The 14,264-nt window shown below is 49.5% G+C and overlaps 1 protein-coding gene across 3 annotated transcripts in view; it reads left to right on the forward strand.

The window, feature by feature from the left end:
* The window catches only part of CASP9 (caspase 9, apoptosis-related cysteine peptidase), a 29,937-nt gene that overhangs the window by 7,683 nt on the left and 7,990 nt on the right, over positions 1–14,264 (forward strand). For 2 of the 3 annotated variants that reach the window (XM_011993978.1, XM_011993981.1), the window contains exons 3-6: positions 6,495–6,529; positions 7,331–7,507; positions 8,325–8,414; positions 9,631–9,778. The exons of the other annotated variant lie outside the window; for it this stretch is intronic. In XM_011993978.1, coding sequence (XP_011849368.1) covers positions 6,495–6,529; positions 7,331–7,507; positions 8,325–8,414; positions 9,631–9,778 — 450 coding nt within the window. The remainder of the gene's footprint in view (positions 1–6,494; positions 6,530–7,330; positions 7,508–8,324; positions 8,415–9,630; positions 9,779–14,264) is intronic. 3 annotated transcript variants of the gene reach the window in all.

Genomic DNA, 14,264 nt, shown 5'->3' on the forward strand with positions numbered 1-14,264 from the left:
TTTTTTTTTTTTTTTTTTTTTTTAAAAAGAGGGAGTCTTGCTCTGTCGCCCAGGCTGGAGTGCAGTGGCGCAATGTCGGCTCACTGCAACCTCCACCTCCCTAATTCAAGCAATTTTCCTGCCACAGCCTCCCGAGTAGCTGGGACTACAGGCACCCACCACCACGCCTGGCTAATTTTTGTATTTTTAGTAGAGACGGGATTTCACCATGTTGCCTAGGCTGGTCTTGAACTCCTGGCCTCAAGTGATCTGCCCGCCTCAGTCTCCCAAAGTGCTGGGATCACAGGTGTGAGCCACAACTCCCAGCCCATGCCTGGCCAATTTTAAAATTTTTTGTAGAGATGGGGTCTCACCATGTTGCCCAGGCTGCCCTCAAACTCCTGGGCTCCAGTAATCTGCCCACCTTGGCCTCCCAAAGTGCTAGAATTACAGGTGTGAGCCACTGCACCCGGCCCAAATGGTGTCATTTTATAATCTCACCAACTATGAGTGAAGGTGACCGCTTTCTCACATTCTTGCGAACAGTGAGTATTGACATTTTTTTCCTGTGTGATGGGTAAAAAGTGCTGTTTTCTTTCAACAAAAATCCAACAAAATTCATTCATATTGTTGTGCATATCAGTAGTTCATTCCTTTTAATTTCTAGATGGCAGCAGTTCCTTTTCTGAACAATCCACAATTTGTTTAATCATTTTCCTGTTGATGGACATGTGGGTTGTTTTCAGTTGGGGCTTTGTTCCCATGGCAGCGTGTGGAGATCTAGCACTTCCTGTTTCATGGGTGCCAGGTGGACTGTTGCATGGTATCAAAGTTAATATTCATAATAATAATGGTGAACATTATTGAGTACTTGCTGAATAACTGTGATTTTTGGGCAATCCACTAAGGCAGAGAAACAGACAAACATGATGAGGGTATGAAGCTGCATTTGCTTGAAGTGTAAGGAAGAAGACTGGTTCTGGAATTGGCCACGTGCATTACTATCCTGTAAAGGAGACAGGCAGAATAAAAAGCTAATCTGTTGTTATTTGGTTCTGGGAAATGTCAACGTGAGTCATTTAGGACCAACAGTCAGAATTTGAAACTTCCTGTTTTTTTGGAAGGTGTTTTATTTCCTATTTGTTGTGAATATTTATTCCTAGTAGGAGCTTAATTCTCAAGAGTAAATAATAACAACAATAGTAAGATCACTTAATTTTTTTACTTTATTATTATTATTTTTTGAGATAGGGTCTTACTCTGTCACCCAGGGTAGAGTGCAGTGGTGTGATCTCAGCTCATTGCAACCTCTGCCTGCCAGGTTCAACCAGTTCTCTCACCTCAGCCTCCCGAGTAGCTGGGGCTACAGGCACGCCACCATGCCTGGCTGGAGATGTCCTTTTTAGGTGCTGGGCCTTAGACTCCTGAGTACTGCATGGGAATGCTTCCCAAGGTAGGTTTCATGGTGATCCACAAAGGAAGAGCTGTGTGTTCATACGTATGGGAATGTCTGGCTGAGCAAGAATAGGGCCAGCAGCAGAGCCTTTCATAAGTGAGTACAGGAAAGGATGCTGTAGGTCAGCGTTTCACACTGGGGATGATTTTGCCCCGACCTCCAAGGGACATTTGACAATGTCTAGAGACAAATCTGGTTGTTATAACTGAGGGTGGGTGGGTGCTACTGGCATCTAGTGAGTAGACAGAGATGCTGCCAAAACCCAACAGTGTACAGAGTAGCTATGCACAATAAAGAAGAATCTGGCCCAAAGTGTTAGTGTGGTGGGGCTGAGTACACACACCACACTCATACATATTCATTGAGCTTGAGTGTCAATGAATAATATTAGTAATGATGGACACATCAGTTTTATTGAGTTGTCAAGTGTGTCAGGTGTTGTTCTATGTGCCTCACATGTATTAATCGTTTGAGATGTCATCACAATCCTATGAGGTTGATAGTTGCTCCTATTATCCTGTAATACAGATGGGGAAATCAGAGGCCCAGAGACTCTGAGCTCCTTGCCCATTGTGACACAGGTGCTGGAGTTGGGATTTGAACCCAAGTACCTCGAACTCACTCCATCACTGCCTCATGAAGAACAAATGGCTCTTTCTCTTTCTTGGCCCTATATTTGTGCCATTACTCATTAGCTCATGCAGATGTTTGCTAAGTACCTGTTGGGTTCTAGGTGTTGGGGATGCAGCTTCGAACAAGGATGTCCAGTCCTTGCCTTCACCTGGAGAGGGGCAGATACTCAATTCATGCTTGCATAATTTGGTCTTTATTTACGGCTGTGCGTAGTGCTATGAAGAAGCTGAACACAGTGCTTTAGAGGTGCATCATCGGGGACCCACCAGAGAGAGTGGCTTTGTCTTCGTATATTCAGAGGAAAACGACTTTTCCTTCAGAATGGAAGGAACTTTCTTAGTTTCAGACATGATGCCTTGTGTGTAACTGCTTGTTCCAGCCAGGGCCAACTGCCTGGGAGGGCTGGGAGAACAGTTGGTAGCTGTGTTCTCAGGATTCTCCAGAGAAACAGAACCTACAGCAGGTGTGTGTGTGCATGTGCGTGTGTGTATAAAACAGCATCTTTTGTTCAATGCTGCATCCCCAACAGGTAGAACTCAGCAGGTAGTTAGTAAACATTTGCATGAGCTAATGAGTAATGGCACAAATACAGAGACAAGAAAGATAATGAGCCATTTGTTCTTTTTTTTCTTTTTTTTTTTTTTGATACAGAGTCTCGCCGTGTCACCCAGGCTGGAGTGCAGTGGTGCAATCTTGGCTCACTGCATGCTCTACCTCCTAGGTTCATGCCATTCTCCCACCTCAGCCTCCTGAGTATCTGGGACAGGCACCCACCATCACAATCACACCTGGCTAATTTTTTTGTATCTTTTTTTTTAGTAGAGATGGGGTTTCACCATGTTAACCAGAATGGTCTCGATCTCCTGACCTCATGATCCGTCCGCCTCGGCTTCCCAAAGTGGTGTGAGCCACCACCATACCCGGCCAAACCATTTGTCCTTTATGAGGCGGTGATGGAGTGAGTCCGAAGTACTTGGGTTCAAATCCCAACTCCAGCACTTACCAGCTGTGTCACAGTGGGCAAGTAGTTGAGTCTCTGGGCCTCTGTTTTGTATATATACGTATACACACAAACACACACAGATATACATAGAAAGATCTATACATATATTTTTATGTGTGTGTGTATATATATCTTTATCTAAAAACATATTTATTACAAGGAACTGGCTCATGCAGTTGTGGAGGCTGAGAAGTCCCATGGTCTTCCATCTGCAAGTCAGAGACCAGGAAAGCTGGTAGTGTAGTTCCAGTCTGGTTCTGAAGGCCTGAGATCCAGGAGCACCACTGGTAGAAGTCCCATTCCAAAGGCAGAAGACGACTGATGTCCCAGCTCAAGCAGTGAGACACAGAGAGATCAAATTCTTCTGTTCTCCACTGTTTCGTTCTATTCAGGCCCTTGACGGATTGGACGCGGCCCACCCTCCTGGGGAGGGCCATCTGCTTTACTCTGTCCACCTATTCAAATCCCATTCTCATCCCCAAAACACTCACAGGCACCCTGAGAAATACTGTTATATTTAACCAAATATCTGGGCACCCTGTGATCTAGTCAAGTTAACCTGTGAACTCAACCATCACAGTGGCTTTCTCTGCTCATGCCTTGCCTGGGTTGGAACTTCCTTGGAAGTAGAAGTTGGCTCTTCAGCCCTACCTGGCTTCCTGGTCCCTTCGCTCTGGGGCTGGTGGCTGTTCTCACCTCCCATTACAACTCAGGGTTTCTGAGTCTCCAGTTCCCCTCTGGCAAATGGGGATGTGTGCCAGTACTTCTGTGCTGAAGGGCCTGCTCTGAGGAGTAAGTGAGGCGGTGTGTGGAGGGACTTCACATGGGGCCTCCTATTGAGTGAGCCTTGGGTGGGTCTCATTGGTCAGCGCTGCTTCCTTCTGTGATTTCTAAATTGCCAAGGGCTGGGGAGGGTCAGTCCCAGGGCATCTTCCCTTCTGTAGAGTCCCCCAGTTCCCCTACTTGCTTTCTGTGTCCTGACTGAAAATTACAGAGTGCCTTGACCACCCTGTGACCCAGCCAGCTGCAGGTTTTTCCCAGTAGACCTGAGCCCAAACCTGGGCCTTAAACATTCTCAGGCACTGATAAAAGGTATCTAGGTAGGCCAGGTGTGGTGGCTCACGCCTATAATCCCAGCACTTGGGGAGGCCAAGACAGACGGATCACTTGAGGCCAGAAGTTCAAGACTAGCCTGGCCAACATGATGAAACCCTGTCTCTACTAAAAATGCAAAAATTAGCTGAGCATGGTGGTGTGTGCTTGTAATCCTAGCTACTCAGGAGGCTGAGGCAGGAGAATTGTTTGAAGCCGGGAGACAGAGGTTGCAGTGAGCCAAGATTGTGCCACTGTACTCCAGCCTGGGCAACAGAGTGGGACTCTTGTCTGGAAAAAAAAAAAAAATTAGCTAGGTGTGGTGGTGTAGTCCCAGCTACTTGATGGCTTAGGTGGAAGGGTCACTTGAGCCCAGCAGGCAAAGTTTGCAGTGAGCCGAGATTGCGCCACTGCACGCCAGCCTGGACAACAGAGTGAGGCTCCCTCTCAAAAAAAAAAAAAGAAAAAAAAAGGTATCTAGGTTATCGCCCAAAACATTGAAGAAACTGGCCCTGGCCCGGAGCCAAATTCCTTAAACCCTCATGTAAACTCCTTACCCCGATTCCTTCACTGTGGACCAAACCTAGGTAGACTCCCATTTTTTCTTGCCGCTTCCCTCAAGGATTGCTGCAGCACTCTAAGTTCCCTAATAAATGTTTTGGACGACTGCGTCAGGGCGACAGAGCGAGACTCTGTCTCAAAAAGAAGAAAAAACATCTCATGACCTTTTAAGCTGGTGACCAGTCAACTTCTTGCTAAATGAAAACTCTTTTGACATTGATGGAAAATAATCATCTTTATTCATTTATTCATTCTGCAAGTACTTCCGGAGGACCTGCTGTGCACTGGGCCCCTATGAACACTGCAGACAGCGAGCATCCGCTCTTCTGAGCTTCCCTCACCTCTTTCTGCTCTGTAATTTCTTCTCAATGAGACACCATCTCTATACTCTCTGGTGTCTGGCTTTTTTTTTAACGCAGCACATTCTTTTCTTTTTTTTTTTTTTTTGAGATGGAGTTTTGCTCTTGTTGCCCAGGCTGGAGTGCAGTGGCACGTTCTCGACTCACTGCAACCTCCGCCTCCCAGGTTCAAGTGATTCTCCTGCCTCAGCCTCCTGAGTAGCTGGGATTACAGGTGCCCACCCCCTCACCTAGCTAATTTTTTTTTTTTCTTTTTGCATTTTTAGTAGAGAGGAGGTTTCACCACGTTGGCCAGGCTGGTCTGGAACTCCTGACCTCAGGTGATCCACCCACCTCGGCCTCCCAAAGTGCTGGGATTATAGGTGTAAGCCACCGCGCCTGGACTTACACAGCACATTTTCTAGGCTATCCTGCCTTGCATGTATCAGTGAAGCGGCGTCATTCATCTGTGGTAAATACCCAAGATTCATTGTCTTCACAGCCATGGAAAACCAGGACACGGACATACAGTGAGGTTCAGAGTGGAAATATAATAGGCGAAACAAAGAAAAGAGCTCTCTGCCGCAGAGACAGGGGTCCCAGAGAAATGGGTTGCTGCTTCTGCAGTGGAATGCAAGGGGTTTTATAGATGAGCTTGAGGAGGAGATGTCTGATTTACAGGCCAAGGTGGACCGATCATTTGAGGTTAGGAGTTTGAGGCCAGCCTGGCCAACATGGTGAAACCCCGTCTCTACTAAAAATACAAAAAAAAAAAAATTCAGCCGGGCGTGGTGGCAGGTGCCTGTAATTCCAGTTACTCGGGAGGCTGAGACAGGAGAATTGCTTGAACCTGGGACGGGGAGGTTGCAGTGAGCCAAGATTGCACCTTTGCACTCGAGCCTGGGCAACAAGAGTAGGAAAAAAAAAAAAAAAAAGGAAATGATTTGGGGACTGCTTTTTGTTAAAGGGGAAATTCTGCTGAGGACTGTTTTACTCTCACTATCTGCCTAAATTCTATCTCCTGTATCATCAGTAGCTCGTTCCTTTTTTAGGCTGTATAATGTTCTCTTGTGTGGCTGTATCACAATTTGTATATCTATCATATTGTTGGATTGGTTGTTTCTAGGTTGGGGCATGATGAATAAGGCCTCAGGGAACATTTTGGCCAAGTCTTTTGTGCCCATTTGCACTCCTTGTTCTTTGATATATACCTGAGGGCGGACTTGCTGTCAGAGGGTAGGTGTGTGTTTAACTTTGTTAGAAACCTCTAAACAGATCTCCAAGGCGGCTCTGCCATTTGGCTCTCCCACCAGCAGCGTCTGAGGGTCTGAGTTGCCGCTGCTGTGTTCTTGGGCGGCTGTCCTCACAAAGCCCCTTGCCCCTCCTCTGCTGCACCCCAACATTATGTTTCCCTCTTTTGCTGTCTCCCCAGGTGCTCCTGAGAGTTTGAGGGGAAATGCAGATTTGGTGAGTCTCCATGAGATTTGGGGCTAGTATCTCCGGCTTTGGGCCCTTCCCTCTCCCCCTCTCAGGTGCTTCCCTGCAGGTGTGGCAGGAGCCCAGGGAACCCAACCCTAGGCAGGGCAGTGGGAGTCTGGTCCTAGCCTCCCTGACTCTGGCCCAGCACCTGCTGGGACAGATTATTCAACCCTGCTTTTCCTCATTTGCAAAGCTGGGGGCAGAAGCGGGGCAGACCTGATGAGGGGCAGGCATTGGGATCCGTACCAAGTTGCCACTCTCTCATTCACAAGTATTTATTATGTGGCTCCTGTGCTCTGTGCTGGGGCCACTTGGGAAGGAACCATCAGTCTGTTAGGGGAGAGAGAAGTTAGGCAAATGAGTATATAAATAGAAACAGTGATAAGTACCATCAACAAAAGAACAGGCTGCCTTGAGAGAGAATTACAAGGGGACCGAACCTGGGGAGGGAGCAGCCTTAGGTGCCCCCAGGTGGCCTGGGCACAGTTCTGCTGACAGAGTTCTCAGGTACGCCCCTGGCCTGGGTGACCTGTGAGGTCCTTTGGGATGAGTGCTCGTGGCTGTTGGATTTCCAGGTTACCAGCTCCCTTCCCTGAATACCAAGATGGGGGGGTCACCTTCTAGTGCTAGTCTATCCTACAGTTGCTTCTCTTTTGCCCTAGAATGCTGGGTGGAGACCCTGCTACTCCTTGTGTGGGAGGGCGGAGCCTGTTTTCTTCCCACCTCTCCAGACTGTCCCCTGGGGAGCGCGGGGAGAGCCTGGGTTTACGAGGGTCCCTGTGCTGGCAGGCTTACGTCCTGAGCATGGAGCCCTGTGGCCACTGCCTCATTATCAACAATGTGAACTTCTGCCGTGAGTCTGAGCTCAGCACCCGCACTGGCTCCAGCATTGACTGTGAGAAGTTGCAGCGCCGCTTCTCTTTGCTGCATTTCATGGTGGAGGTGAAGCACGACCTGACTGCCAAGGTACACTCACTGTCTGTGGAGGGAGACAGGGTGGGGGCCAGTGGGTGGGGAAGTATCTTTCGAGGGACCCCAAAAGCCAGCTGACTCCCCAGATGAGCCCTTACATCTGGAGGACCGTGGGAGGTAGGACGGCTCAGCGGCTACAGGTTCAAGTTCAGACGCAGAAGTCCGGGTTTGAGGACTGGCTGTCTCGGCCACCTGCTGTGTGACCTCCTGTGCCTCAGTTTCCTTGTCTGGAAAGCAGGAATAGTACCTACCTCCTTGGGTTGTTTTAGGGGTTTGATGAACAGTGCCCAAGCATAGCACCTTCTCCCGGAAAACGGTGGCTATTACGACTGCTGGGACTGTCAGCACTTCAGTACTGGCCCTGGGAAGCTGAGAAAGTGCTCTGCCCAGGCCTTTGGGTTGGGCCCTTTGTTGTTTTGTTTTTTTTGGTGGCAGGGGACAGAGTCCCACTTTGTCATCCAGGCTGGAGTGCAGTGGCGTGATCTCGGCTCACTGCAACCTCCACCTCCCGGGTTCAAGCAATTCTCCTGCCTCAGCCTCCTGAGTAGCTGGGACTACAGGTGCATGCCACCACGCCTGGCTGAATTTTTTTTTTTGTATTTTTAGTAGAGACGGGGTTTCACCATGTTGGCCAGGCTGGTCTCAAACTCCTGACCTCAAATGATCGGCCCACCTTGGCCTCCCAAAGTGCTGGGATTACATGTGTGAGCCACCGCGCCCGGCCAGGCTGAGCCCTCTTATTGTCAGGAAGGGCCCAGTCTGCAGCCGGACCTGTCAGTGCTTCTGGCTCACCTGCAGCCCTCTCTTGTAGGAAATGGTGCTAGCTTTGCTGGAGCTGGCACGGCGGGACCACAGTGCTCTGGACTGCTGTGTGGTGGTCATTCTCTCTCACGGCTGTCAGGTAGGAAGCATCCCTCTGCTCCTTGGGCAGGCATTGGGTAAAGGCCGTGCCAAGAGGCCGTGCAGGGGCCATGTCCCTTCCTGTGTCCAGAACACCCTTGGCTTTGTGGAAAGGGGCTGTGGGGCCCTGCCCACCTCCTGTTGTTTTCTTGGGAGCCATGTGGTTTGAGGAGTTGGCTGCACCTTTCTGGGCAGGTCGGTGTTCCTGGGAGAAGCTCTCTGGGAGAGGGAGGGCAGAGACCAGGTCTGCTCACGAAGCTCCTGCCCCCAGAATTTGTTCAGAGGCAGGTACAGCACACATATTGTCTCAGCTCCTGTCTCTGTCCTGTGAGGCATTGTCCCAGGCCCCTTGCTGCTGGTGGGACTCAGGACACCAGGCCCACTGGGGGCTTGGCCCCTTAAGTGTTTGTCATTGTGATTAAGCCCTTACCCCTTCCTGGACCTTAATTTCCTCATCTTTTAAGTTGAGGAGTTGGACAGATCACAGTTACAAGCTGGGGCCTGGAGTCTCCCTGTGGTCTGCACAGTGTTTTGAAAACTGGCAAATTTCACATAAAAATCAGGATTTCTAGTTTCTGTTGACAAACCGCAAAGGTCTGGCCTGACCAGGCCAGCATCCTCAGCCAGTAAAACTCCAGCCTGTGGCTGGGAAGGGCTTTTCCTTTGGTCCTTTCTCTCATAATGTGGTCCCTAGAGCTCATGAGGAATGTGGACTCCCAGGCCCTACCCTGGACCTCTTCATTCCGAGTCTGCCCAGTAACAAGGTTCCCAGGTGATTTCTGTGCACTTAGGTTTGAGCTGAATTGATTTAAAGCAGCCACTCTCAGCATTGAGCTGCCTCAGTCAGAGGGGCCTGGAGGACCAGACTGCTGATTAGGAGGTCTGGATGGGGCCCGGGAATTGCATTTCTTACACGTTCCCAAGCGGTATCGATGCTGCTGCTGCAGGGGCCAAACTTTGAGAACCACTGGTCTAGAGGCCACAGCCAGCACTCTCCAGGCACACTGTCTGGCCCCTAGAGGCACATGAGTTTGAGATGAGACCCCTGGAATAGATGCTGACTAGGGTCTTTCCAGAACCAACCTGCTCTGTCTCAATCAGCCTCATGCCCCTGGCTTTGACCTTCCAAATCCTTGGCCCCCACAAAACTTCTGAACAGGCTGTTGGATTCCTACTCCAACTTCTTGGTTTTGTAACCAGGGTTCTTGGTCTTCTAGGCCAGCCACCTGCAGTTCCCAGGGGCCGTCTACGGCACAGATGGATGCCCTGTGTCGGTCGAGAGGATTGTGAACATCTTCAATGGGACCAGCTGCCCCAGCCTGGGAGGGAAGCCCAAGCTCTTTTTCATCCAGGCCTGTGGTGGGGGTAAGCAGCTTCTTGGCCTCCCACTGGGTGGGTCTGATGAACAGGGAGCCACCACCTGCTTCTTTCTCCAGCCCGCCCCTCACAGAGCCCACGAGGTCTCTCCAGGCAGTCAGAGGGTACCACACATGGTCCGTTTTTGGCAGCACCTCTGCCTGGCTGGAGCAGGCCCCACTCTGTCGGCTCTGTAGAGGTTGGAGTCTTCAGTTTCATGGCACAGTGGCATCATGGGCTCGTGTAACTTTGGCAGCTTCAATTCCAGAGACTTGGCAAAAAAGAAACTAAACAGAAGAGAGAGGAGAAACCTCTTTTTATTTTTCTTGTCACCATTCCCCTGACCTCCATCAACCAAACCCCGTTTCCACTATCCCAGAGAAAGGGTGGCCACAGCTAAACTGCACGGAGAAACCAAAGAATTTAATTATTGGAATTTTCAAAAGCGTAGTTGTGGGGGTTCGAGGAATGTTTAGGGATTACTTGGGCTGGGCGCAGTGTCTCATGCCCAACAGTTTGGGAGGCCAAGGCAGGAGAATTGCTTGAGCCAGGAGTTCGAGACCCGCCTGGGCAACACAGCGAGACCCTGTCTCTATTTTTGTTTTGTTTTTTAAAGAATTACTTGGATTATTTGTAGTTTTGCTGTATGCTCTGATTTTAAACAACTCCTACTACAGTGTTACCTGATTTTCTTATAAAAAAGAGGGAAGAGAGGGAAACATGGGGATTCCTGGCTTGTGGGTCATGACAGGAATATCAGGGAGCACTAGAAATTCTGTCCCAGGGAGTCCCCTCTGCCCTAGACTCTCCACAGACTGGGACATTCAGAACGTATATCAGTTCCTTGCCTCCAGCCTGATCTGCCAGAGAAGCAGGCACTGTTACACCATAGTGCTGTCCAGCTTGTCCAGCTGTGACGTGGGCACCTGTGGTGTATTTCTCCTGCGCACATCCAACTGCCCCATCCCTATTCCACGTTGGCAGAGTTGGGTGGAGGCTACCTAGGAGAGCAGCCTCTGGTCACATCATTCATCCAGTAGGTGTTTACTGAGCACCAGCTGTATATACCAGGCTGTGTGTTAGGTGCTGGGGATAGGGGAAAACAGAGTTTCAGTCTCCTGGAATTTATAATTTGACATGAACTGTATTAAATCACTGTCATAACCCATGCCCATAACTTGACCACAGGTGATTGAGAACACTTGATTAAACCCTGGATCGGCTACTGACCTGTCTATCACACAACCTCGGGCCAGTTCATCTCTAGACATCTCAGCAAATGGGGAAAATAACAGAACCCACTCCCAAGCTCAGGTGATCCTCCCACCTCAGCCTCCTGAGTAGCTGGGGCTACAGCTGCCCACTACTACGCCCAGCTAATTTTTCTTTTTTTTTTTTTTGTAGAGACAGGGTTTTGCCATGTTGCCCAGGCTGGTCTTGAACTCCTGGGTTCAAGCGATCTTCCCACTTCGGCCTCCCAGAGTGCTGGGATTATAGGCATGAGCCACTGTGCCCGGAAAACTTTAATAATATTTAATGCACTAATTGGTGTGTGTACAGTGACTGGTTCATTTTAATAACTGAAAACCCAGACTGCCCCCCACTCCCACCCCGGAGGACCCCGTGTCACATAAGAGCCCCCCACCCGACTGCCGCCAGCACAGTTGCCTCAGGACAGCAGTAATAGGAAGCAAGGAAGGCTGCCACTCAGGGGGCTATAGAAACCCTGCTCTGCCTCACCTCCTGTCTTGTCCATAGTGTGTGGTCCAGCAGTGCTCTTCCTCTGGAGCCTGCGCTCCCTCTTTCTCGTATGAATCAAATGAAAGACAGAAAGGACAAGGGAATTAGGAATGCAGGCTGAGCGGGCATACCTGCTTTCTGGATAGTTAGCTGGTCTTGTGCTCCTCCTATGCCCCATCCAGTCTCAGTCTCAACAGCGGGGAGGGCCTTTGTCACTTGAATATCTGCTGTCACTCTTAGGACTCAGTAGTAGGGCTTCCAAGGGCTTTGGTGACCTGGCCCCTGACATTTCACCTCCCCCAGCCTGACATGCTTCGAGTCCCCCAGCATGGCCCAGCCTTCACAGGATGTCCAGGCTCTTGCTTGCTCTTCTACCTAATCCCCTGGCTAACTCTGTTTTTAAAATTCATTTTTACTTATTTTGTTTTAGAGATGGGGGTCTCACTATATTGCCCAGGCTAGTCTTGAACTATTGGGCTCAAATGATACTCCCACCTCTGCCTCCCAAAGTGCTGGGATCACAGGCATGAGCCATCGTGCCTGGCACCTGGCTGACTCTTATCCATCCTTCTGGTTACAATTTATTGTCACCACCTACAGAAGGTCTTCCCTAAACACCCCCTTTCTTGGCCAAAGTCAGGGTTAGCTGGCCTTTGTGCTCCTGCAGCCTCTGTCCCTCCCCTGCCATAGCACTGTCTCATTGTACTGAGCTGGGTCTGTCCCCTGGTCAGCTCCGAGTAGAGGGCAAGGCCTACCCCACAGCCAGGCCCCCAGCCTGGCACAGAGCCCACAGTCCGGTTGCACCTCATGTGAATTCTAATTTGAATTTAAAGGAGAACCATATAAAAGCATCTATGTAGTTCATGCCTGTAATCCCAACAGTTTGGGAGGCCGAGGTGGGAGGATCTCTTGAGACAAGGACTTTGAGACCAGTCTCTATAACAAATTTTAAAACATTAGCCAGGTGTGGTGGTGTGTGCCTATGGTCCCAGCTACTTGGGATGTTTAGGCAGGAAGATTGCTTGGGCCCTGGATGTCGAGGCTACAGTGAGCCATGTTTGCCTTATTGCACTCCGGCCTGGGTGACAGAGTGAGACCCTGTCTCTAAAAAAAAAAAAAAACAAAACCAAAAAAAACTATGAGCCAAATTTGGCATAATGTAGATTTCCATCATTAAAACAAAAGTCACAGAAAACAGCAAGATTTCAAAGCCAGCATGCAGTGATTAAGATGCCCATTTGGAGCTGGGTTCCTGCTTTGCCTCCGCAGGCTGCGTGACCTGGTGCTTAACGCTGTTACCACATGGTGGCGCCACGTCAGCTGAGAGCAGAAATAGAATGGTCTCCGTTCTCCACCAGTGCCTGGCGAGGTGTCTGTTTACATGCATCAGAACACCTGCACTGGGTTTTGAGGACTCTTGTATTGCTATTTTATAACTCACTATTGTAATAATTTAAAAATCATTTTAAAATAATAATTTTAAAACCCTCCAACATGTCATCCACCCCTTCATTAGGAGGTAACAGCACCAGGGCTGAAAAATGTGCCTTAAAATCGGTAACTTTGGTGTGCAATGTCCGCGTGAGAGGCAACCAAGTGGCCGCCTCTCTGAGGCTGAGCCCTCAATTTTGGGGTGACCCCTCTTTGGGATTTGAGAGATCAGGATGACAAGGCAGAAACAAATGATAATATGCTGCAGTGGTGGTGGATTTTCTGTGTAGAGGGAACATCTCCTTCTACTGTATGTTTATTCTTGTGGGGAATGAGTCCTGTCTTACGGGGAGTTTTGCATTAATGAGGCTCTCTAAGAACCGAGGCTCTCTAAGAACCAAGCCATGCATAAAATGCAGAACACCGTAGGCAAGGCCTTCACATCAGATTTGTGGACTGAGGCTGACACAGGAATGGAGCTGCCTTGGCGCCCCTACCTGACCCCCTCTTTGCTTTCCCCCACAGCCCCTGCTCTGATCCTGTTGTCTCTTCTCAGCCTCTCTGCTCACCCTGTCTCCTCTGGCCATTCTTACAGCATCCCCTGCTTAGGCATCCCCCCGCCCCTGCAGGCTGCCAGGCAGACCCAGCCTCAGGACTCCTTGCTGTGCTGCTTCACATCATTCCCAGACACCTGGGGCAGATTCCGGAATCTCTATCAAGAAAACGACGAGAAGTGATGAACCGAGAAATCTAGAGAAAAACATGGCTGTCACAGATGAAAGAGGCCCCCCTTTGCAGGCTGGGGGCCCCTATGAGAAGCAGCAGGATAGTTGAGAGGCAAAAAAAATATGGGGCAGAATTCTGCGCCCCTCATCAGCTGGGAGAATGCCAATTACCAATCGTTTCTGAGCTTTAGCTGTGTGGGGTAAGAGGTCAATAGATTTTGGTGGTAGTATTATGGGGTTGCCAGAACCACCTCTGTCCCTGCCAGATGGGCCCCCAGCTCCTCTGGGTGAACCGTGACTCCCTCAGTCACATAGATCCAGCCATGCAAACCTGCTTGTGTTGCAGCCAGCACTTGCTGTCTCTCTCACCAGGACCGTTCTCCCTGATGGCATCAGGGTCTGGATCACAGTCACCTTTTCTGGGAGTGTTTTCCCAGGGGACCCTCTGGACCACTCCTACTCCAACTTCAGCCTATTTTTTAAAAAATTTATCTCTTTTTTTTTTCTACAGTATATATACATAGTTAAATATATATATATATATATATTTTTTTTTGAGACGGAGTCTTGCTCTGTCACCCAGGCTGGAGTGCAGTGGC

Source organism: Mandrillus leucophaeus, unplaced genomic scaffold, assembly GCF_000951045.1.
Source record: "Mandrillus leucophaeus isolate KB7577 unplaced genomic scaffold, Mleu.le_1.0 Scaffold439, whole genome shotgun sequence".
NCBI classification, from domain to species: Eukaryota; Metazoa; Chordata; class Mammalia; order Primates; family Cercopithecidae; genus Mandrillus; species Mandrillus leucophaeus.